Source organism: Nicotiana attenuata, unplaced genomic scaffold, assembly GCF_001879085.1.
Source record: "Nicotiana attenuata strain UT unplaced genomic scaffold, NIATTr2, whole genome shotgun sequence".
Taxonomy (NCBI): Eukaryota; Viridiplantae; Streptophyta; class Magnoliopsida; order Solanales; family Solanaceae; genus Nicotiana; species Nicotiana attenuata.
This window is the reverse complement of record NW_017673985.1, coordinates 59,649-86,648: the sequence shown is the minus strand read 5'-3', so window position 1 is coordinate 86,648 and position 27,000 is coordinate 59,649. Positions and strand designations below refer to the sequence as shown.

The 27,000-nt window shown below is 36.1% G+C and overlaps 1 protein-coding gene and 1 pseudogene across 1 annotated transcript; both read right to left on the bottom strand.

Annotated features, from left to right (window-relative positions):
* Positions 1–4,478: 4,478 nt before the first annotated feature.
* Positions 4,479–8,425, bottom strand: LOC109217770 (uncharacterized transmembrane protein DDB_G0289901). The gene is made up of 2 exons (XM_019382039.1): positions 6,747–8,425; positions 4,479–4,899 (listed from the first exon to the last, which is right to left on the bottom strand). Exons 1-2 carry the CDS (start codon positions 8,115–8,117, stop codon positions 4,726–4,728), a joined length of 1,545 nt encoding a protein of 514 aa, XP_019237584.1. The 5' UTR covers positions 8,118–8,425; the 3' UTR covers positions 4,479–4,725.
* Positions 8,426–10,038: 1,613 nt separating this feature from the next.
* LOC109217768 lies at positions 10,039–25,596 on the bottom strand (annotated as a pseudogene).
* Positions 25,597–27,000: the final 1,404 nt, after the last annotated feature.

The window sequence follows — 27,000 nt, the reverse complement described above, 5'->3', positions numbered from 1 at the left end:
CTAGCCAGTTCCGCGTACTTTGACAATGACGAGTGTCTGGCGTGTGTATAAATTAAACTCGTATTCTGTCAAATTATAGTATAGAAAGATGTCGAACCCACAGAGATTGGTTTATCTATTCTACAGACGTTTCTTGTTTTAATTACTATTTGAGAAAATCAGAAAGAGTTGAGTTGTAAATTAACTAACTAAAAATGCATGAATAGAGCAGTAGAAAATATTTTGTTTTTCACAAATATAATAAAAGGTGTTGGGATCTTGACTTCACTTAATATTTCTATTATATAGTAGAATTATTATTCTTCAATTTCTATTTCTCAAAAAGGTATAAATGCCTCTCACGATTACAAATATATATTATTACTCAAGTTGAATAATTAATTGCACTCCTCTCAGTTATAAAAATTAATCTTCAAAATAGTAATACTAAAGAACCAGAAATATATGATTGAACTAAAACATGCTCTTGATAGTAAGTCCCTTTCGGTTACCCTACCTGTTATAACTGATTATTACACCATTCGCCTCTCTCGATTACAAATAAGTGTAAAATTAATTATAACATAAAAGAGATAGATGTTACTGAATAAATATTAGCATTTATCAATACTACATTTAACTATATTATTTCTTCCGCCTCTCTCGATTACAGAATTAATAAATAGTTAATATGTAGTACAAGATAGATAGATGTTAATAAATTAAATAACGTCTAACTGTAAAAGCAGATAAAAGTTAAATAAATTCTAGCTCAAGCATGTGAATTTGAGGAATAATATCTACTATTATATAGAAATATTAAGATCCGTCTTTCTCCCAACACAAGAAAAGTTACTCCATACTGGAACTAGTACTAACAATGGAAATATTCTTGTCCATTAAATAAGAAAATAGAAAGAAATATTCAAGAAGAATAATTCCCCCTATTTAATTAAAAGCAGGAACTAGAGTAATTTCCTACACTGGAATTTATTTAGAAACAACAACTAAACCACTATTGTGATTTAAAAGAAAAGATAACTCGATACTAGTAAAAGAAATAAAACAGAGAAGCTTATTAAGAATTTGGATTCAGACTTCTAGCTCTAAGCTTTCTCTCTACTGTGATGCCCTTCTCTGATCGAGCAACATCTTCTTATATAAGAAAGTTTCATGATGACTTCTGGATTTGGTACTAGATTTCCATGGCAAATCTAGATTTTGCATTTGTAGATATGAGAATTCGTCATTCTAAGTTTAGATTTCGTCGATTTCATCATGGCAAATCTAGATGTGCAGTTGCAGATATGAGAATTTGAATTCTCGATTTGGTGCTAGATTTCAATGGCAAATCAAGATTTTGAAACTGCAGAGATGAGAATTCTGCAATTCTAAGTTTAGATTTCATCATGGCAAATCGAGACTTGGTGCATTGTCACGGCAGTAATGAATCGTAGCTCGATTTCACACTTCTTTGTTGTATTTTTCTTCATGCTGCGCACAACAATTCTTCTATAATTATTCCTGCAAAATAAAGTTAAAAATATGGAGGAAATATGATAATTTATATGTTTTTATGAGAGAAATTATGTGGTTAACATCTGGTAAAATGCACTTATCGGACAACATGAGGATAAGCTTGTAGATGTAAGGGGAAAGCTAGGCTGGGCAAACGCCATAATAACGGCAGAATTGCTTCGCCAATAAGATAAGGCGAATCGAATAGTCCATAAGGAACGGATACGCATAGAATGCGCAATATCCATGGTTGTGAACCTGTACTACATCACGGCCGACCGGGACTAAGTCGATGTGGGATGTGATTCTGAACTTGGCCTTAAAGTCAGCAAGGATAGCCACGTCCATTTCAGATTCTACGGGCTCAGGATCATCCTCGGTCCGCTTAGAGAAGTCCGACCTAACCTTTTCCTTGCGAGGGATTATTTCGTCTACGGTGGGGAAACTCTCATCCTCTGCAACAATGGCAGTCCCATCGTCATGAGGGGGGTTGCTAATTGCAAATGGAATCGAGTCAGAGGTCCCTCCAGAAGTGGAAGTTGCATTAACCATCTTTGGTTGTTTATATGTGAAAGAATTACGAACACAGTAGGGGTAAGAGTAGCAGAAATTGCTAAAACCAGGGAAAACTGGGCTATGAAGATGGAAACAAAGAAATCAAGAATAATGGAGAAGAAGAGAGATATAGAGGTTTGAATGCTTGGAAATACAAAGGATCAAGTAGAGGGTTTTTATCCCTATTTATAAGAAACCCAGGCACCTTAATCGAAAATTCCAATCGTCACTGCACAAATATCGAAAAGGCAGAGGCACGGGAAACTGCGTAACGCATCGGGAAAATGTGCAATAATGACTCATGATGTCATTCTGAAGTGACGTAACGGTAAGTTGTGGCTCACGAAGCGCCACATTATCACCTTGCCATGAGTGTTACTGCTCCACCTGCGCACCTAAAATCTTTCAACTATGACTAGCGAAGTCCGCTCATCCAGGGCGTCCGAGGGACGACCTCGATAAGCGGAGGGACTAACTGTATGGGTCAAAATCTAACTAAGGGAATTCGGCACGAAGAGGTATTATTAGAAGGGAATTGGTCGAGGTCGACTAATAACTAATTGAACTTACCGCCGAGCAGTCGATCATGGCCGAGGTCAAACGCTTAGAGCAATAGTAAGGGCTAGTTTTGTAATAAGGCCTTTTAGGAGAATATTCCATTGGATATTTTCTGTACTTGTACTTTTAGGGCTTATGAGTATGTCCCATATAAATAGAAAGAGAGATAAGGTGAAAGGCATATATTATTGATTCTGAGAAGAACTCTCTTGAAAAGTTGACTCTCTAGATAAAACAAATACCACCTTTCTAAAGAGATTCGTTTGTTGTTTATTCTATACTTTTCACATCAGATCCGAGAAAGTCTCCAATATTCTCATAGTTATTTGTCATACATCATTGTCAGAAGGAAGAATCATCCACCTCATTCAATATTGGGTGAATCATTCTCCTTATTTACATTTAGTGCCATTTATTGTTATTTAATGCTTGTTATTCTCATCCCGTTATTGACCTTGAACATTTAATATATATTGCATTAAATCTGTTCCGACACTGTCCTACGTAATCCCGGTAGACCGATTTTAGATCTAAAGTTATTATCTTTAACTAGGATTAACCCCTTATCTTTTTTAATTAATTAGTTTAACCAAATATTCATATTTTTTGGTGAAACAGTAAGTAATAAAGAACCAAGGAATAAAAGAGGAGAGAGACCGTGGCTACTAATATGACAAGTTGAGAATGTGATTGGAGAAAGAAGAAAAGGGATGATGAGTCAGTTGAAGAAAAAAAACGTAACTGAAAAGAGTGAATCTGCCAAAAGAGGACAGAAAGCTGAGAATAATAAAAGGCGTCACTCAGAAGAAGTGACCAAACAAACAGCAAGAGCACAGAGCCACTCTGTTGGGAAGCAAAAATTTAGGGCTAAAAAGTAATTAGGAATGGCTTCTTGCTGAGAAACAGGCGATAACTCAACTATCTTTCTCTCACAAAACGTGACTTTGCTTCCCTCATCTATGCTGTCTTCATTTGATGGAGGTTTCTCAATCTTGTTCTTTTCTATAACTAACATGCCTATCATATTTCATTCCCCCAATGTTCATTATTTAACTCCCCAAAAATGACCACCGTCGGATATGGTGCAGCGGATGAGACTGCTCTTCCCTTAACTAAAGGTTTCAGGTTCGAACCCTGGCTATGAAAAAATCCTTGGTAAGATCCGAATGGGGTCCTACGCGACGCAAATCCGGATATTGTTAGGCTCCAATGCGGGTACCAGATACCGGGTTGGAAACCAAAAAAAAAAAAAGGACTCCCCAAAAGTAGCAGCTTGTGTATTTGCTTCCCTCAAAACAAAGTTGAAAGTTGTATTACACTTATATACTAGTACGATTTTATGAAGAGCTTAAATTAAACTCTATTGACTATCCCATACAAAAAGAGTTCCCTTGTGCAGAATTGTTGCTTCATTTGTTTAATACGAGAATGTTCCACAAGTATTAAACTTTTTTACCACTATAAAATCGTTAGCTCATTTGCTAAGTTTGATTAGATTTAGATGTTAATGACCTTTAATAATAAAAGAGAGTGGCATTAAGTAACAGCAATATATAGTGAAGAATAAGAATAACTGAAGATGGGATCATATTTTTTTTCTGCTAATGAGAACTCCAGCAAAATATGATTTTAATCATGATAACAATAATCTGTCATCTGCTTGCTTTTTCGATATTTGAACCAAGCTACAACGACCAGACAAAGAAGAAGCAGTTTTTATTACCACACAACTATATTGACCTACTGCATTTTTGGCTTTGCTTACAGTTAAAATATTTTCCAACCATAATTAAGCTCAAAAGTTAACACCTTCCACACACATCAATCAATCAACTAAGCCTTAATCTCAGACTAGTTGACCAAACACATGAGAACACATCAAACAATAATATGCTGTATTTCAGATTCAAGTACAAAGCATTTTCAAGATATTAAAATGACAGTTCACAGTGGCAAACAACAGTATGATTAAAATACAATAGGTAACAAACCAAGAACCTGAAAAAGTTGAAAGAATTTCTACGTAAAAGTTCCCCAGAATTGGTATAGCAGGGGGAGTAGTTTTCAAATCATGTTGCAAGTAAAAGCTAAGCAGAGCTAATGTGACAAAGCCTCTTAGCCAGCCATCTTATTCAAACGGTGTATGGTACTTCTTGCCACCCTATTGGCAGGATCAATATTCATAACAGTTCTAAGGTCTTCCGCCCCGAGCTTGTACTTCTCCATACTCTCATACAAAAGAGCACGCTGCACAAGAACGGAAACGTTCTTGCCATCTTGTTCTAGCACCTGCACAACAAATGCACGCAGATAAGTCTTTATTCACATGATAACACATTCAATGAAGTAAAGTCACAAGAGTTTGGTCAGCCGCAATTAGGCGAAGTCTTTGCATCTAATCAGCCAGAGCATTCTACGTACAGGTTAAGGAAAAGGGTTCCATGCATCAGTTTGGAAAAACACAAGTACTTTCATCTTTTTTATGATGAGATTTTTTTTTCCTAAGACTTTCTCCAGTTACTTTTGTTGAACTTCTCTTCTGTAATATTCATATATTCATGCACTTGCTTCACACAGAAGATGACAAAAGCAAAAGTTACTTTAAAGAAGGTCTCTAATTTCTATTTCCAGAGGCATCAGGAGAATACCTCGTGAAATTAACCATTTTAACAATAATAGTGTGTATACACCTTATTAGCAGTAAGCTGCAGGGGAAAATATTCCATCTCCGTGCTTAAGTTTAAAACAGTTTAAGTAACATAAAACAGCATTATTCTGACTACAAGTACTCTAACACTATTTCCAGAGAAATTTTTCGAAATGCATACTGGTTAGCAATAACTGAGGAAGTTTAAGTTTGCTGATCAATGTAGTAACTCACAGGAAGCATAAAGTGCGTTAAACCAGATTGTATGTAAACACAGTCACATCTTAGCCACTTAGAGTGGATTGCTTTGGCAACAAAAAGGCAATATGTAGGCGGGGCGGAATATAGCCTCTCGCTGCCATTAGTAGGGACTCCAACAGGACCAATTTGATTGCCTAATATCACGTCCTGGGGTTTAGCAGTGGAAGAAACCATTTTACCCAGACACCCCCACCCCCCCTTCTTTTAATGTTTTTTTTTGGCTGTTCATTTTCTAAATTCATTTTGCTACATAAATGTTGATCACATGTATGACAGTCTTACTAAATTGTACTCAATCATGAGGGGTCTCGGTACTTAAAATTCACTGTTAATCATTTTTTTATATCCAAGAAATATCCAGCGTCACTGGGGAGGTTCGAATCTCTATGAATATGGCCCAGCCCTCTATCCTTCTCCACTTAAATAATAGGCTTTTAATGCGGTTGAAATTTGAATCCGCATGCCTAAACCACACATGCTGCGCTATTACCACTAGAGCAAAGCCCGGGAGGCATTGGTGCTACTCATTTTCGTAAAAGCATGGTCCAAATATGAAACATCAATTTCCGAGTCTGCATTTTATACATACTAAGGTCCTCGATCTGAATTATTAGTTCAAAACGGAAAAACATGTTTGACAAGTAAATGCATCTAGATAAAGTATGTCTGCAATAACATAGAGCACTTCAACATAGTGGCGATGTTTTTACATTTGCAGCGTCTATATTTGAGTACTACCTACTGTAACTTCATTAGCGTCACAGGTGGCATAAGACGTCGTATGCGATGCAGATACCCGAAGAGCCAAGATTATATCACACAAAATCAAAAGAGCGTGTGAAATGTGTAAAACAGGGATGGAACATTGTTTTGTTTATGTCACTTTGTAACCTTTTCTTTCATTGAAATTCAGTCAAGCTGTGCACGGCTTTACAAAAGAAAATATGGGGGATGTACCTACTGGTGGGTGCTTTTAGTATATACCACTTTCCCCTACATGGTTTATGGTAAATTGAGTAAACAAGCCAATACTCTTCTAGAACGAGGATGACATGGAAGCTTATTTGTTATAGCTTACAGTTTCAAGCAGAAGTCTGTAATAAAATGAGGTGCAAAAACTTCCATGAAATACCATCAACAGTGATTTACAAATAAATGACCATAAATTAACATCTAAAAGACAATAGAGGTCTTAGCTCCACTAACAAAGCATGGTTAATGGTCATACCTTCGTACAGTCAGCCACAGCCTTCTTGTATTCTCCTACTTCTTTGTAACATGAAGCCCTACTTGACAGAACCTCCATTGCACCAGCTCCATCGCCAGCCTTCTCAAGAAGGATGACGGCCCACGACAACCATTTTATGGCATCAGCATATTGTCCCTGCTTGTGATTATCCATTCCCTTGTTCTTGGCCGTGGAAGCACTAACACCAGCAGGTGGTGGTGGAAGTCCTTCAAGTTCAGTTGTCCCACTGCTATCATTAGCACCCACAAACTCCGATTCAAACCCCCAATCATCACCCCCTGTAAACTGCTGGTTCTCACTCCCTCCTCCAGCAGCTCTCCCGAATGAAGCATTAGTTGATGAAAACAGTGAATCAAAATCACCAATACCCGAAGACTGAGTAGCCGATGGTTGACTCTGAGTATTAGTAAATCCAAAATCACCAACACCTGAAGACTGAGTACCAGAGGGTTGACTCTGAGTATTAGTGAATCCAAAATCATCTACTTTGGAATAAGCGCCACCTGAGTTCGACCCTGTTGAAGCATTAACATTGCTTGTAGGAAATGGGTCCGATTGACATCCTGATCCACCTGATTTGGCAGCATTTTGGAAATCCCCAAACACATCATCCCCTGAACTTTTCTTATTAGTTTCTTTACTAACCGACTTCATATCAGGACCAGGCTTAGACGAAAAATCAACCAACGAACCAAAAGGGTCCTTATTGACACCCTTTCCTCCTCCAACTCCACTTCCACCCATATTTTTCAAAGACGGACCTCCTAGATTAGGGCTTTTACTATTACCACCACTCAAATTTACACTGCCAATATAACTATTAGCATTATAACCACCAGCATTACCCCAGCTACCACCAGTTTTCACAGAATTGCCACTCATTGGCAAATTATCAGCCATACCACCCATCGAGAACGTGCTCTTATTAGCAGTTGGGGCAGCACTTTTCAGAGGGACATTGCTATTACTCTTATTTCCTCCTCCTAATGCTGAGCTCACCAAATCACCAAACAAATTAGGGTTTTTGTTAGCAATCCCAATAGTTGAGGTTACATTGCTAGTGCTTGAAGGAGCAGCTGAAGATGATCCCCAACTCTTCCCAAATATGTCACCGACCATTGAATTCGGGCCGGATAATGACCCGACTGGTTGGTGAGTCCATGTTGATTTGTTGGGCTGAGTCCATGAAGATCCAGAATTCGGTTTCGACGAATATGTATAGGATGATGAAGATGACGAATACGACGACGTTTTATTCTTCTGATCGTTCAGACTAGATCGAGACCCACCCGAGTTCAAACCCAGATCAAAATCGAAACTACTACCTGATTTCCCGTAATTTGAATTCATATTTTCTTTATTGGGTCTCGATTCAAAAAAAAATTATTCTACAGATCGGGAACTATGATAATGAAAAAGAATGAGATCCGACTTTTACTTTTGAAACGTACCTGATAATGATAACGAAATTACAAATAAGATAAAGAAATGATAATTCAGCTGTATGCTAACGTGAAGCTCCGGCGAGATGATAATTGGAGCTCAGATCGAAGAATGAACCGACACGGTGGAGGTGGAAGACCAGGAAATGCCCGATAATGTTGGGTAATTAAGGGAACACAGAATTTAATCATGGGAAAATTTCACGCAACAACAACTTGACTCCCTATTTTTCAATTTGATAGCTCATATTCTAATTTACAAAACTAACACACAAATAATAGGCTAATACTCAATATTCAATTTCAATAGATTCTCGAAATTACTATTTAATTTTAAAAAAAGATTGCTCAAGCTTTTAAGTTAACTTTTGTATCAGTAACTGTGACTCAAATATTAGTTCAACAAACCAAATCCACTTGGGTAGTGAAAATTAGATTTTTTAACAAGCTTAAATATGTGGGTTTAAATTTCAAATTTGATTTCGTAAGGATTTTGGTGTGGGTATTATTTAAACTTGTTAGAAATAGTATAAGGAGGTTGTATATAAAATTTGAAGTCATTTAATGGAGATTTGGACTGCTTTTGAACAAGAATTGCAACTGAAAATTGTGGAAGAAGTTCGTCTAGGGACGTTTGTCTAAAGGTGTATAATAGTGTATAAGATGTGTTTATATACTCATATACATTATTATACAAGATTATACAAAAAAATGACTTCGTCTTCTTCCTTGCGTCTTTTCTGAAATTTAACTCAAATCTTGCTCAAATCTACTCCAAATCACTTCAAATTTAAATCCTGAACTCCTTTTGATATTTGCAATAAATTGGAACAACACCCAATCCAAACAACTAACAAACTAAAAAAAAATCATATTTTCGAAAGCAAAGCTTTGAATGGCCTTCTGATAACACAAAGGCTGGGAGGTCCAAGAACTTGAAGAAAATAAGTTGATGAAATGCGGAAGTAGTAAAGAAATGCAAGCGGATTAAGAAAAGCAAGAAAAATAAACTAGATATGTCGAAATTCAAGGAAAGGTCCAAGAACCCCAAGAGTATGTTAATCTAGATTTTGACAAGATCCTAATGACAACAAGTTGGTTATGAAACCAATTGCCTTCACTAGAGATAAGCTAATCAAGAACTAGATTCGGATCTTGACTTCTAGTTTGAATAACTTACGACAACGACTAGTAAAAGAAACTAGTCGCCTTCGAAGAATATCAAAAGAAAGAAAATTATCTTTCTACCTTAAGCTATGAACTAGTTAGGGTTGCAAGATAAATCTTCAAAGTAAAGTTCACAAAGGTTCAAAAGAACTCACAATAATAATATTAATCTTCAATGTCCTCTACAATGGAAGACAAGCACCCCTTTATATAGTAGTAAAGAAGGAGCTAGTCAAGACTTCAATAAATGAGAATTATATTCCCTAGAAGCATAGAAGACTACCCACACTAAGACCAATGTAGTCAACATACACATTATACCAATGCAAGTCAAAATAGATTAAAACAACTATTAAATATACATTCTAGAAACTATTTTTGGGCTTATTTGGGCTGCTGAAAATTCCTCTCTTTTGGGGCATATTTGAGCCTCCATCTCCTCTTGGACTTTAATTTGGGCCTCCAAATAGTTGTAAGACTTGGCACAAAGATCCTTCTTATGCTGGAGCTCTTCTTCTATTATAAGACAATTTTTAATTGCCAATTGAAGCCCATTAAGCTTGTCTTGAAATTTCTTTGTCTGAGACCTTGTCATGGGCATTCTTGGAGCTTCCAGAGCTTCATCCTTCTCCTTTAATGATGTTGAGCTGCCATGAATGCTATCATTCCCCCCTTCTTGAAGAGAATTTGTCCTCGAATTCGAGCCTGCATCAAACAAGGAAAGATCATAAACATTGAAGGTAGCACTAACTTGATATTCACTAGGAAGGTCAGGTTTGTAAGCATTGTCTCCAACCTTTCAAGGACTTCAAATGGCCTATCTCCTCTTGGATCTAATTTGGATCTTCGTTTGGTAGGAAATCTTTCCTTCCTAAAATGCACCCAAACTAAATCTCCAGGCTTAAAAATGACAGATTTTCGCCCCTTATTTCTTTTAAGGCAGTTTGTTCATTCTTCCTTTCAATTGCAAGCCTTGTATGTTCATGAATCTTCTTCATCATTTCAGCCTTATTCCTACCATCAAGATTAATAATGTCATTCGTAGGCAAAGGCAACAAATCAAGGGGAGTGAGGGGATTGAATCCATAAACAACTTCAAAAGGAGACTTACCAGTAGAAGAGTGGATAGTTCTATTATAGGCAAACTCTACCATGGGCAAATGTTCTTCCCAAGAAGTTAATTTTTCTTTTAAAACAGCTCTCAACATATTCCCTAAGGTCCTATTAACTACTTCAGTTTGCCCATCAGTTTGTAGGTGACAAGATGTAGAAAATAGCAATTTAGTTCCCAACTTCGCCCAAAGAACTCTCCAAAAGTGACTTAAAAATTTAGCATCCCTATCACTAACGATAGTTTTAGGTATGCCATGTAATTTAACCACTTCCTTCACAAATAAATCAGCTACATGTAACGCATCATTAGTCTTCAAGCATGGAATAAAACGAGTCATTTTTGAAAACTTATCTACTACCACAAACATACTATCCTTACCATACTTAGTTCTAGGAAGTCCTAACACAAAATCCATAGAAATATCAATCCAAGGAGAAGTAGGGACAGGTAAAGGAGTATAAAGACCATGTGGTAACACTTCTGATTTGGCTTGTTTACATTCAAGACATTGAGAGCACACTTTTTCAACATCCTTTCGCATGCCAGGCCAAAACAAATATTCAGCAAGTATATCCAAAGTTTTGGGCACTCCAAAGTGTCCCATGAGTCCACCACAATGTGCTTCCCTAACAAACAATTCACGCAAAGAGCAATTAGGAATACACAATTTATTTTCCTTAAAAAGGAACCCATCTTGAAGATTGAACCTCTCATAAGGACCCAACTTACATTCTGCAAAAGCCTTGCCAAAATCAGAATCATTAGAATAAAGTTTCTTGATTTGATCAAAACCCATCAATTTAGAAGTAAGAGAAGAAACCATGACATAACTTCTTGAAAGTGCATCAGCAACCATATTCTCTTTTCCTTGCTTGTAAGCAATCACATATGGAAAAGTTTCAATGAATTCAACCCATTTTGCATGGCGACGATTAAGCTTACCTTGACTTTTCAAATATCTCAAGGATTCATGATCAGTCTTAACCACAAACTCTCTTGGCCACAAATAATGTTGCCAGGTAGCTAAAGCCCTTACCAAAGCATATAGCTTTTTGTCATAAGTTGAGTAGTTCAGTGTAGCTCCACTCAGCTTTTCACTAAAGTATGCAATGGGCTTCCAGTCTTGCATCAAAACAGCACCTATTCCTTTTCCAGAGGCATCACATTCAACCTTAAAAGATTTAGAAAAATCGGGTAATTGCAAAAGAGGAGCAGAACACAATTTTTCTTTCAACAAGTTAAAAGCACCATCTTGTTCTTTCCCCATGAAAAAACCTTATCTTTCTTAACAACTTCAGTTAAAGGAGCAGCAATTGTGCTAAAGTCTCTAACGAATCTCCTATAAAAACTAGCAAGCCCGTGAAAACTCCTAACTTCAGTTACACTGTTAGGTTTAGGCCATTCTTTGATTGCCTTGATTTTCTCTTCATCAACTTCAACTCCCTTAGAGAACGACAAAACCCAAGAATACCACATGATCCACACAAAAAGTATACTTTTTAAGATTAGCAAACAAGTGTTGCTTTCTGAGAACTTCAAAAACTTGTTTTAAGTGTTCCACATGCTCATCTAGATTTTTAGAATAAATCAAGATACTACTACAAAAGAGACTTTTAGTGGCATTTAATTGGCAGCAATAAAAGAATGGCTGCTAAATTATTTTGTAAACGAAAATATTAGCGGCAAATAGGCATCAGACGCTATTACATACCTTTGTAGTGGCAAATAAATATAAATAGCCAAAATTAAAAGCAACTTTTATTATTCTTATATTTCCCTCCAAATTTTTTGACTAAAATAACCCATTCCCTCCAATTTCTCCTGTCTAAGTTGGGAAAACTTAAAAAAAACACTTCAGAAAAATAAAATCCCTCAACCCCTGTAAAGTTCTCATTGTTGCCGCCCTATCCTCGAGTTGCTGACCTATTGTCGATCCTCACCATAGCGCCACCAACACCAAGTAATATATTTCAAAAAATACTTGTTTATCACTGTTCTATCTCTTCTCTGTCTCTTCTTTGCTCCAAGTTTTTATCCTTGAAGAGTTTGGACGAGAGAAAGATAACAGATTTTCTACATTTTGGTTGTGGTTAGAAATTCAGTTTATGGTTGGTTTTACACCGTGTGAATTTAATCTTTGTCATCAGTTATAGTAGTGGTGGATTTTGCTTCAATCTTCATTCCCATAGAACTGCTTTGGTCAGCGTTCATACCCTTTTGAAAAGGGACTTTTTAGAAATAAATATTGTTTCTTTTCAACTGTTGGAATTTATAACTTTATTTATTTAAAAGGCTTACAAGCCAATAATGATAGGGAGTGTCATCCGTATGGAGTAATATCCTTTTGCTATTCTTCTTATTAAAAGTAATTTCAGCCATCATCCAAATACGTTTATAACATTGGTTCACTACAAAAATTCACATTGTTTTCTGTTTATCTCCTATTTTTTATTGGGTTGAAGAGATCTTGTGATAGATAAAATATAAGAGTATACTTTAATTTCTTTTTTTTTTCTAAATTAAGTGCCTTATAATTTCCCTTCCCATGACACTCTCTATCTCTTTTCTGAAGGGACAGTAATTATGGTTAGAATTGCTATCTTTGATTGGGGTGTAAACTTTTTTTCATTGTGTAAAAAATAGGTTGACGAGAATAATTTAAGAACAAAACTTCAAAAGAAGATTTTGAAAGTTGGAAAATTTTGTAAGTAATAAGCGGATCAAGAGTTACTCTATGGACCAAAGTTATCTTGTACTTTACATTATTGGGTTCCAGAATATAAAAAATTATGAATATCATTATGGTAGCTATCTATTATCTCCTAATGCCCTTCAACTTGCATCCTTCACTACAATCCAATTTTTTGTTTGTTACCTACTAAAGCAAAGCATCACTTTTTATATCACTTCTAAAGTATGTATATATATACATATATGTGACAGTACCTATATTTCCCACTATATTTGATTGCAGGGAGTTAATTACAACTGATCAAAAAGGTGGCTACTTCTACTTAAAAGTAGCAGTTCATAAAGCAGTCCATCTAGCTTCACTTTTAAGTTGAATAATTTTTCAACTTTGATATTACCGAAGGTAGTGTGATATTCATTATTGTCAGGGTATACATTGTTGTAAAAGAATTTGCAGACTATGAATCTGAGTTTATGACCTCAACTTACTTGAGATTGAGGAGTAGTAATAGTTGTCACAGAGTTGATGTCAGTAGCAGTTAGCAGGTTGTGTATGCCGAGTAGGTTTTCGCTACCACATAAATATGATAATTTTACCACTTAAGAAATTGCTAAATATAACTGTTAAGATATATGTGAATATACTTTGTTATTGTATTTTAGGTAAGCATATATTTAGGAATAATTAGAATATATTTTGTTATTGTATTTTAGGTAAGCATATATTTAGGAATAATTAGAATATATTTTGTTATTGTATTTTAGGTATGCATATATTTAGGCATAATTAGTTTCCTTATTGATAGCCTAGATGTATGCTACGGTTTATGTATATATATTCCAGAAAGTGAATACAATTGGTTGAGGAAAATATTTCATCAATTCTTTCATGGTATCAGATTCCTAGAGTTATTGTTTCTACTCTTCTTCTTCGATCTTTTTCTTCACCTTCCGCAACCCTATTCGGTGGTCTTCACCACTGCTCTCTCCACCATGTCGGACAACAAGAGTTCCTTCCATCCAGCTCTTGCGGTTTCGAACATCCGAAACCATATCTCCATTACCCTTGAGATGGAGAACGTCCAATATTCAACGTGGGCGGAGCCTTTCAAAATTACCGCACGTTCTCATAAGGTCCTTCATCACATTATTCCTCCGGCCAAAGGCAAAGAGAAGGTACCTTCAACTGAGGATGAGAAAGAATTATGGTCGACTCTTGATGCTACGGTGCTTTCATGGATTTATGCTACTATTTCGAATGACCTTTTGCATACCATTATTGAGCCCGATGCTACGGCCATGGAAGCTTGGAATAGGCTTCGTGACATATTCCAAGATAACAAAAATTCTCGTGTGGTAACCCTTGAAGCCGAGTTCTCTACTGCCAAAATGGAGAATTTTCCAAATGCATCGGCTTATTGTCAGCGTCTCAAGTCTTTGGCTGACCAATTGAAGAATGTCGGGGCTCCAGTATCGGATAGTCGGCTTGTCACTCAATTAGTTTCGGGTCTCACACGGGCATACAGAGGTGTCGGTACCGTGATTCGACAAAGTGATCCTCTGCCGCCATTCTATCAAGCCCGATCAATTGTAATATTGGAGGAGGCTGGCTTGGCGAAGGAGGTTGCCACAGGGTCAGAATCTGCGATGGTAACCTCTCACACGGATTTTGAAGAGTCGGATTCTACACATTCAAACACCGAAACCAAACCACACCGCGGGAAGCTATATGGCAACCGGAAGAACAACGGGCGGTCTGGTTCCGGCGGTGGGAGAGGATCCGGCGGCGGCAACCAGGGCCAGGGCCGCGGTGGCGGTGGCCGTGGGGGTCAACAGCAGCAGCAACCTAATCAGCGGTCTTCGCAATGGAGTACGCAGCAACAATGGGGTAAGCATATATTCTAATTATTCCTAAATATATGCTTACCTAAAATACAATAACAAAGTATATTCACATATATCTTAACAATAACTTCCATAGATAGAGAATATATTGTTAGTCCATTAATCTATTTGTTTAAAGTTGTAATTAATTCTAGTGCGTGCAAGCTAACCCATACACCATAGTTTAATTAAGAAGTAGCATTCATTGAAATAATTTGTTTAACTTGGTTAATTATCACACAAAAATTTTTTGGTGATGGAAAGGAAAGGATCCAATGAAGCGGAAAAAAAAGAACTGTAGTATTGAATCCATAGAACTGAAGTAGATAGTGGTTAAGACCATATTTAATTTTTTTGTATTTTGGTGGATGGATCATTGAAGCTTTGATTTACAAATGAGGAGATTGGGGGAGGAAGAAAAAACAGAATGCGAATACAGTTGCAATATAGAGACTAGATTAAGTTAAAGAGGATAAGTATAAGCTAATGGAAACCTCAGTTATAGCTATTGACTAGTGTATGCTGAAGTTTTCTTCTATAGACAGACAATAATTATCCCATATGATAATAAATTATTAATTAGGAGATCAGACAACTTTTTACTTTCAAAGGATACTCGATTTTCAACTTTTTATTCTTGTGAAGATCATATCTCTATAGAATATTGATAAAAGTGAGCAGTAGTTTCGAGCTGTTAGTTTGAAAAAGTGACAGGAAGTTAATGTCCCAATAATGGTTTACCTTTATCAAAAAGTAATTGAACAGGACATATGTTACTTGAGTTATCTTTAAGTTAGTTATATAGAATCTGATTCTCTTTAATTTGCAAAAGCTTGTAATTATTAATGAGTTACTTGAAACATACTTGAATGTTTGATGACTCTTGTTAGGGATATCTTATTCTTTTATGGATGTTGTATATGTAATTATTACTTTTGTGTTCGATAATATGACTAATTATTGGAATTTATAATTTTTAATATTCTTTGTGATATTAATATTGTTGTTTAAGATTTTTGAATTATTTTATCTCTTCTTTTTGAACACTTCTTTTCCTGATTCATCTTGGAATTTTGCTTTGTCTATTTATAATTGCAGAAGGGAAAAATATTCTTCAATTATAATGGACAATCCTATGAGTAGAAGTTGGATAAATTGTGATAGAGTTAGTACAGAATATTTGGATGGTTTAGAGAACTTTCTAAACCATGCTTTTCATGAAAAACATAATGGAGAAACAATTCCATGCCCTTGTACAGAATGTGTGCTACACTATCAAGTAAATCGGGCGACTGCATATGATCATCTTGTGATTAATGGTATTATACCTTCGTATGATACTTGGTTTTGTCATGGAGAGTCTCTCGGTGCATCAAATAACACTAAAGGAAATAATTATAGACAAGAATCTTTAAGGGGTGATGATATGAGGGGAATGATACATGATGCTTTTGGAGGTTTTACCGAGTTCATGGATAAAAATATTAATGAAAGGGGAGAGGTAGAGCCAAACTTAGAAGAAAATACTCCCCATCCATCAACAAATCAACCTCATCCAGAGGTGGCTAAAGATGCAAATGAAGCATTATACCCTGGATGCAAAAAATTTAGTAAACTTTCATTTTTGCTGCATCTTTATCAAATAAAACGGTCATTCAAATGGACAAATGAATCTTTTAGTTCTTTACTTGGTCTGTTTAAGGATGCATTACCTGAGGAAGAGAAGTTGCCTCCTTTTTATGAGACCAAAAAAATAGTCGAAAGTTTGGGTTTAAAGTATAAAAAAATTCATGCCTGTCCAAAAAATTGCATGCTTTTTAGGAATGAATTTGCTGATAAGAATGTCAATCCTTGCTTAAAGTGTGGAGCTTCTAGATGGAAAAACAAGGACAAAAAAATTCCAGCGAAGGTCCTAAGGTACTTTCCTCTAAAATCAAGACTACAAAGATTATTTATGTCTTCAAAAACATCTAAATTAATGCGATGGCATCATGAAGAACGCACAAAAGATGGAGTTTTACGTCATCCTGCAGATTCTGAAGCTTGGAAAACTTTTGACAATATTCATTCAGAATTTGCTAAAATCCTCGCAATATTTGCCTAGGATTAGCTAGTGATGGGTTTAATCCTTTTGGTATAATGCGAACAGTGCACAGTACCTGGCCAGTGATTTTGATGCCCTATAATCTTCCACCATGGTTGTGCATGAAGCAAGAGTTCTTCATTCTGTCCTTGCTTATTCCTGGACCCAAAGCGCCTGGAAACAATATTGATATCTTTTTGGAACCGCTAATAGAAGAGTTGAATGAATTATGGGATGCAGGGATAGAAACATATGATGCCTTTACTAAGGAGACATTTCAAATGCGAGCAGCTCTCATGTGGACCATAAATGATTTTCCAGCATATGGCAATCTATTTGGATGGTGCACGTATGGTCAATTCGCATGCCCGTCTTGCAACATAAATACTCAACCTAGAAGGCTCAAACATGGGAAGAAGTTCTGTTACATGGGCCATCGGCATTTTTTGAAGTCGGGGCACAAATATCGAAATGATGCAAAATCATTTGATGGGACTAAAGAATCAAGACCTGCACCTGGTCCGGTATTTGGGTCACTAGTTCTAAATCAATTAAAAGACATAAAATTTTCTCTCGGCCAAATGAGTGAAGAGGTAAGTGGGGTGACAAAAAACACATGGAAAAAAAGGAGCATCTTTTTCAATCTTCCTTATTGGGAGCATAACTTGGTGCGTCATAATCTTGATGTGATGCACATAGAGAAAAATGTGTGCGATAACTTGATTTATACATTGCTGGATCTTGGTAAAAAGTCAAAAGACAACTTAGAAGCTCGATTGGACTTGAAGGAGATGAAAATAAGACCAAGCTTATGGCCTCAATATCGAGCTAATGGTAGGGCGTATCTTCCTCTTACTTATTTCACAATGTCTCCGGCAGAGAAGGAGTTATTTTACCAAGTACTACAAAATGCCAAGTTTTCACATGGCTAAGCGTCTAATATCTCACGTTGCATTCGCAAGCGAAAGATATCAGGGCTAAAAACTCATGATTGCCATGTTATAATGCAAGAACTTCTTCCTCTTGCATTAAGAAGATCAGTTGATAAAAAAGTTGACCTGATTTTCAGAAAGTCAGAGGTACTAATAGGCCAAGTTACTCTTCTGAAGGATCTAAATGAATTGGCTTAAAGAAATCACTATTTTCCTACAAAAGTTGAGCTGCAAAAGGCATTAATACTAACTGGATGATGCATGAATTCAAAATTTTTAAGAAAGAAAACACCAATGCACATAGAGCTCTTTCTCATTCTTGGGTGTCACCACCAGTTCCTAAAAACACTACATTAGATCATTTTCTAACCAGCAGCCACTTTACTAATTATTCACCACTTTGTTTTGTTTTCTTTTTGGGGTACTTTTGGAGTTAGTGTTAGTTTTGAATTAGTATTGTAAAAACTCTAATGTATATTTTTCAATTGATTCATGACTTATCAAATCGTTTCCCGAAAACAAGAGAGAAGGTGTTCATATAAAAATTACAAAATATAATATTTTAAAATGCTTTTTGTCATGCATAACTGATATTGGTTTTGTTGTATTAGGCTGAAAACGGAATAGAGCCTACACGAGCACAAGTTTTTATTTTAACTCATAAAAAATGTAAGGATGGTCGACCACTTGATTGTTAGGTGTTTGTCATAATTTTTTTTACCATATTTGATTTTCCTATCTCTTGAAGGAAAAGGGAAATATAATTACCTTAACTGGATTTTCCTTTTTGTAAAAGGAAATTATAAATCTCCAATATTTGGCTAGTCCTTTTTCTTGTAGGAAAAGGTTTGGACTTCTATAAATTAAGGATCCTTCCTTCACATTCAGTAGCATCCACAATGTAGCCATAGGGGGCTTGAGAGTCGTGTCTAGGGGGAGAACTTTACGGGACAAGTATTAGTGTGTCACTTGTGTTTGCCTCTTCGTGAGGTTGTTCTCTCGATATTTTGTACTCTCTTTTTATTATAGTGGATTGCTCATCTCCGTTGTGGACGTAGGTCAGTTGACCGAACCACGTTAAATGTTTGTATCTCTTTTGGTAGATTTCTCTTTTGTTGTATGATTTATCGTCGTTCAAGGTTTGCTTTGCTAGCTTTCGCATGACACCTGACTTTTTTCAGTCCTAACAAGTGGTATTAGAGCCAGCTTCGAGCGAGGTTCAAGACCGGTTCATCTTGGCGTGTTCAGTTCTAGCTGCAACATATTTGACGATAATCGTGATTTTTTGTCTGAGAAATTTGACCGGAGTGCTACGCACGTTGAGACAAACTTTGTGGCGGAGATTTGGAGATGCACCTGTTGAAGGCTACGTGAAGAAGGTGGATCAAGTTTATTTTGTCAGAAAATTCAGGCCAAGGGGGAGAATTGTCAGGTGTTTGCCATAATTTTCTTACCATATTTGATTTTCCTATCTCTTGAAGGAAAAGGGCAATATAATTACCTTAACTGAGTTTTCCTTTTTGTAAAAGGAAATTATAAATCTCTAATATTTGGCTAGTCCTTTTTCTTGTAGGAAAATGTTTGGACTTCTATAAATTGAGGATCCTTCCTTCACATTCAGTAGCATCCACAATGTAGCCATAGGGGGCTTGAGAGTCGTGTCTACGGGGAGAACTTTACGGGACAAGTGTTAGTGTGTCACTTGTGTTTGCCTCTTTGTGAGGTTGTTCTCTCGATATTTTGTGCTCTCTTTTTGTTATAGTGGATTGCTCATTTCCATTGTGGACGTAGGTCAGTTGACCGAACCACGTTAAATGTTTGTATCTCTTTTGGTAGATTTCTCTTTTGTTGTATGATTTATCGTCGTTCAAGGTTTGCTTTACTAGCTTTCGCATGACACCTGACTTTTTTCGGTCCTAACATTGATGTGGAGTCTTCAAGGACAATCGTAAGATTTTTTTTTCTCTATCTTTTTAACTTTTGAATTTCATTTGTTTTAGTTGAATTCAAGTTCAGCAATTTTCTTTGCATCTTGTTGCTCAAAATACCTCCTCCTAATCTAAAGGTATTTCTTTTTAGCAATTCTTTGTTGTTTTTTAATGGATTTACTATCTTTGACAACTCTGTCTAATCAGGACATGATAAACGAAAAATTGAGGAGTAGTACTGAGAGATCAAATGACCAGCCTCCTCACAGTGTTGCTTGGGAAGGAGATGTATATTCTCAAGTGTTGGGAAATGAAAAAAGTGGGTATGTTCGAGGTTTGGGACTTGGTCCAACTCCTTCTATACTGTGGGATAGTAAATCTTCCATAGAAAATTTGGTTCCAAAGCATTCGTCTAATGATATAAGAAGGTTAGAACAAAAAGTAACAGAGTTGTTGGGTGTGCGAACAAAGTCCCACATTGGTAGCTGAAAAGAGTGGGAGTCTACATATAAGGTGTAGGGATCTCTTAATGGTGTGAGGCCTTTTGGGAAAAACCGTGTGGGCTTGGCCCAAAGCGGACAATATCACACCATGTTAAGAGTGTCATTGGGCCGTTTTAGCCCAATAACTAGTATCAGAGCCCAGGTTCAGCGGAACGTGTATGGAGATGGTGGAGTGATGGTGCAGGGCGGTGCACATACAAGAAGAATCTAGTTGCGGGCTTCGGTTGCCATAATACTCTAACAATGTGGGTGGCACACAGTGAATCTCGAAAATTGACCCGTGAATCGTGGTGCTGGGCCACGTGGAACTTAGTTCGAGGGGAGATTGTTGGGTGTGCGAACAAAGCCCCACATTGGTAGCTGAAAAGATTGGGAGTCTACATATAAGGTGTAGGGATCTCTTAATGGTGTGAGGCCTTTTGGGAAAAACCGTGCGGGCTTGGCCCAAAGCGGACAATATCACACCATGTTAAGAGTGTCATTGGGCCGTTTTAGCCCAACAAGAGTTAACAGAGTTATACGGAAAACAAAATGAAGAAATGAGTTTGATGAAACAAGAATTATTATGGATGAGACAAATCATGTCCAAAATTGCTCCTAATGAGTTATTGTCCCAGAATATCAATCGATTCTCAACTGAACAGGTAACTCAACTTCCAAAGTTTGAGATATTTTTTCAAATTTTTTAATGATCTTATGAAATGAATGTTATATAACTTGCTAATATTAATCAGGTCCCTGATGGCAACAGTGGATATGAACGAGTACCACAAGTGCAACGAATGCATAGTGTTAGTGAAAATACTTCATCTTCTCATGGTATGCTCTTATATTAGAATTTGTTAACATTTTACTTGTTTATTAAATTGTTCTCATTATTCCATAGATTGTGTTATGTACTAGTTTGATTATATATCGAGTCGCTAATGAATATTGAATATTTTATTATTAAGTAAAGGTTTTGCTAAATCCAACTAATATTTTAGTAACTTGATTTGCCCATAAATTTAAGATTGATCATCATGAGCCTCTTACTGCTTCACCTTCATCTTATGTTTCATAGCAGAAGATGGTGTTGGCCTTGTAGGTAAATTTTTGGGTAGCCTTGTGGTTAGAGGTAGTACTAGTTATTTGAAGACAATTCTTTTTTCTCATGTCTCTTTTGTTTTTGCATTAAAAAGATGTTCATGATTCTCCCCAAGTCAATAGTTGGTATTTTTTTTTTGTTGAAGGTATATATAATTTAGTCTATTTGGGGATATTGGAAGTCTATCAGACAAGTATTTGAGCTGCTTTCAGTTTAGTTATGTATAACTGTTTTGTCTATCGTTTTTTGTTATGCATTTTTATGATAACTAGCTTGTAGTTTGTTTCTGGGTAATTTCTTTTGTTAGCTGGAATAGTACTTATTTTATTGCAATTCTTGTTGAATTCTTTTTTTTCCAATTGAATAGTTGATGTTGGAGCTACTTTACTTACGATTTTTCCTGCTTCACATTTGATTTCATCTTTTCACATTCACTTATTTTATTATTTCAGGTTATGAATATGATTTGAAACTTTAGCATGTAAAGGATTTCAATATGATGAAAAATGCAAAAATTATTCGAGGACTATGGATATATTATATTGTTATTGTCGGTATTCAATAGAATCAATTACAATGACATTACTTTTTTAGTTTAAACAATACAACTTGTTTTATTTCGCTGATACATTCATATTATGGAATGTACTTTCTTCTATTTATCATGATATTATGAAATTTATAATTTTTTTTATGAATTAGTGGTATTATCTTTGGTAGCATTTGTCTATTTTTGAAGATAGTTTCGACGTCAACAAAAAGATTGTTAAAGGGATTAGATAAACCGTTATAATTGTCATTAAAACTTAAATATTTTACGATAATAAATTTTAGTTTTCACTAGCTGCTAAAAAGGTTATTTTTAGCGACTATTTAATTGAATTTAACGGTAATAGAAAAGGAGGCCAAAGGTGCAAATTAGGCTAATTTCACGATGAATTTAGTTGCCATTATAATAGCCGCTAAACACTATTAAAGCTGTTACTTTTAACGGCAATTCAAATGAATTTCCCGGCAATAAAATGGACACTAAAGGTACAAACTCAGCCAATTTCGGAATTGATTTAGTGGCCATTATAATTGCCGCTAAATAATTGCCGCAAAAAGCTATGATTTTTAGCGGCAATTCAGTCAACATTTACCGGCACTTCAGTAAATGGACGCTAAAAGCTTTAGCGACCCCATGTACAACGGCAAAAACTTAATGGCCGGTAAATATTTTAGCGGCAATATTTATTGCCACTAAAGGCCTTTTTTATTGCCGCTAAATTCCCTTTTTGTTGTAGTGAGATATCATCAAAATAAACCACCATAAATTTCCCATGAAAATCCTTAAAAATATGATTCATCAATCTCATGAAAGTGCTAGGTGCATTAGTCAAGCCAAAAGGCATAACTAATCACTCATAAAGCCCATATTTGATCTTAAAAGCAGTTTTCCATTCATCTCCAGGATTCATTCGAATCTTATGGTAACCACTTTTTAGATCAATTTTATAAAAGATTTTGGATCCATGCAATTGATCCAACATGTCATCAAGACTAGGAATAGGATGGCGATACTTTACCGTTATCGTGTTGATTGCTCTACAATCCACGCACATGCTCCAAGTTCCATCCTTTTTGGGTAACAATAGGACGGGAACAGAGCAAGGGCTCATGCTCTCTCTCTCACAAAACCTTTCTCAAGCAACTCCTCAACTTGCCTTTGAAGCTCTTTTGTCTCTTCTGGATTACTCCTATAAGCAGGCCTATTTGGAATTTATGCTCCAGGCACAAAGTCAATTTGGTGCTCAAGGCCACGCAAATGTGATAGACCTTTAGGGATATCCTCAGGGAAGATATCATCAAAATCTTGCAAAAGAGAAGAAACACTACTTGGCAAAGAAGAAGTTAGTGACTCAGAATTAATCAGAACTTCCTTGTAAGTAAGTAGTATAATGGGCAGCCCCTCTTTCCTTGCATTCAAACACTCTTTGGCTTTTATGTACAAACTCTCCTTTTTCTTTTTCTTTGCCTCTTTCTGCTCACCAAAACTTTCCTTTTTATCACTCAAACACTCTTTTACCACTTTGCCCAAGTTGCTGCCCTCTCTCTCTCTTTCTCTTGGCCATCTCTCTTTTTTTCTACCTCTTGGCCTTCTTTCTTTTCTTTTCCCTCAAGCTCACTTTTTTTCCTCCCCTTTGTTTTTCCATTATTTCTCTCAATCTCTTTTGATCCTCAAACACTTGAGAAGGACTTAAAGGTGCAAGAGTATACTTCTTGCCATTAAGCTCAAGAGAATATCTATTCTTTCTCCCATCATGAAAAATATTCCTATCATATTGCCACAGACGACCTAACAAGATGTGACAAGCTTGCATAGGAACCACATCACAAAGAACATCATCCACATACCTACCAACATTGAAGGAAATTATACATTGTTTGTTGACTTTCAGTTCACCACTATCATTCAACCATTGGAGTCTATAGGGCTTAGGGTGTTTCATGCATGCAAGTTCTAACATGTTCATCAAGTGTGAACTCACCACATTAGTACAACTACCACTATCAATAATCATAGAACAAGTTTTCTCCTTTATTCCACACCTAGTATGAAATATATTCTCTTTTTGTTCTTCACTATTGATTCCTAAATTAATAGTCATAATCCTCCTAACTACCCCAACCAAACCATCATTGAAAGGTAACTCTACATCATCTTCACTCACACCTTCCTCTTCTTCCTCTTCCTCACTTTTTTCTCCCTCATATTCTCCATCTATAGTCCTCCTAATTACCCCAACCAAACCATCATTAGGAAGTTCTACATCATCTTTACTTACTCCTCCCTCTTCTTCCTCACTTTTTTCACTCTCATATCCTCCATCTTCTCTCAAAAGAATATTTCTTCTATTTGGACATTCATGCATCATATGGCCTCTCCCATGACATTTGTGACATTGAATGGAACTAGAAGGTTTAGAGGATCTAGAATTGAAAGCTTTACCTCCCTCTTTCTCATCAACTTTACCTTTCCCCTTGTCTTCTTGAGGTCTAGAAATCACTTGTTGTTTTGGCCATGGCTTCTTGGAATTGGTGTTTGGTCGACTTCTCTATGAGCTAGCTTGCTGCCTTCTTTTATTTTGCTTTTCTATTTGTACAGCCAAATCTACTAATTCATCTATAGTTACATATTGTTGTATCTCTACTACATCAGCTATTTCTCTATTTAAACCATCAAGAAATCTAGCCATAGTGGCCTCTTCTTCTTACATACAATTAGCTTGGATCATAGCCATATCCATAGCTTTAAAGTATTCATCAACAGTCATGGTTCCTTGCTTCAAGGTTTGAAGACGCAGTTGCAGGTCTCTTTGAAAGTGGGAAGGCACAAACCTCTTCCTCATGACTCTCTTCATCTCGGTCCAAGTAGCAATGGGTGGTTTTCCATCTTGTTGTCTATCTCTTGTAAGCTTTTTCCACCAAATAGAAGCATAATCAGAAAATTCAACAACAGCAAGCTTAACCTTCTTACCTTCAGAGTAGTGGTGACAGTCAAAGATGGCCTCAACTTTCCGCTCCCAGTCAAGGTACAAATCTGGGTCTCTTGTGCCCTTGAAAGATGGCATCTCCATTTTTATGCTACTAATATTATCAACTTCTACTCTACCTCGTTGTCCCTTCCAATCTCTTCCCACCCTATCTAGATTTACATCAAGATCATCAACAAAATCATCTATAGGGTTTTCTTGATTTACAATGGGGGCATGGGGTACATTTCTTCTATTAAGAGGCCTAGGATTATTTCGAGGTTGTACATCAGGTTGATTTCCCCTCCTAAGTGCAGCTATTGTCTCATTTTGTTCGGCAATAGTATCCCTTATCTCTTGGAATTGCAAGTTCCATCTCTCAAATTGTAGATGCATAGCTTGTAGAGTGAAATCATTTCTTGTTTGGATTTCGGCTTCCTGGAGAGCCCTCTGTTCATCATCACTAGCACCTGTATGAGACATCTTTTTAAAATAATAATAATAATAATAATAATAATAATAATAATAATAATAATAGTTATCACTCAAACTTTGGCTCTTTCCCTCAATTATTCTCACCCACTCTTGCCCTTTCCCCTCAATTAACCTTTTGGAAATACCTTGTAGATTTGTAATTAAACCCAACTCGTATCAAAGCCCTAATAGTAAAACAACGAAATTTGGGGCACTAAAGAAAGTGAAGAACCAATCCTATAAAGAGTAGGATTTAGTTGAAACAAACCTCGAACAAAGAAAAGGATTTTTTTTTTAGAACAAGATCAAAGGATTAGAAAAATTGATTTTTTTTTATTCTTAAATATCTAGGATCCCCTCTTCTTGTTTCCTTCCTTGATTTTGGAAAGAAACACAAATAAAATCTGATTTCTTGAAGAGCAGATATGTTTTTTCTTTTTTTTTTCTTTTTTTTTCTTTTTTTTACTTTTTTTTTTTTTTGCTCCTTTGTTCAAGAAATCCCCAAGATTTATCAAGAGCGGAATCTTGATACAACCGCTTTGATACCACTTGATAACACAAAGGTTGGGAGATCCAAGAACTTGAAAAAAATAAGTTGATGAAATGCGGAAGTAGTAAAGAAATGCAAGCGGATTAAGAAAAGCAAGAAAAATAAACCAGATATGTCGAAATTCAAGGAAAGGTCCAAGAACCCCGAGATTATGTTAATCTAGATTTTGACAAGATCCTAATGACAACAAGTTGGTTATGAAACCAATTGCCTTCACTAGAGATAAGCTAATCAAGAACTAGATTCGGATCTTGACTTCTAGTTTGAATAACTTACGACAACAACTAGTAAAAGAAACTAGTCGCCTTCGAAGAATATCAAAAGAAAGAAAATTATCTTACTACCTTAAGTTATGAACTAGTTAGGATTGCAAGATAAATCTTCAAAGTAAAGTTCACAAAGGTTCAAAAGAACTCACAATAATAATATTAATCTTCAATGTCCTCTACAATGGAAGACAAGCACCCCTTTATATAGTACTCCCTCCGGTCCACAATAAGTGTCCAATTTACTTTTAACACGCCCATTATGAAAATACTAAATCCTATACAAAAATACCTAGTATGACTAAACTACCCCTAATTAAACATTTAATGTGAGGAGTAAGAAAACTTTTTAGGGATATGTACATAGGGGTTATTTTGTAAAAACAAATTGAATTTTTTCTTGATTACCTAACTAGACACTTATTTTGGACCAAAATCAAAAAGTAAATTGGACACTTATTGTGGCGGAGGGAGTAGTAAAGAAGCAGCTAGTCAAGACTTCAATAAATGAGAATTATATTCCCTATAAGCATAGAAGACTACCCACACTAAGACCAATGTAGTCAACATACACATAGACCAATGCAAGTCAACATA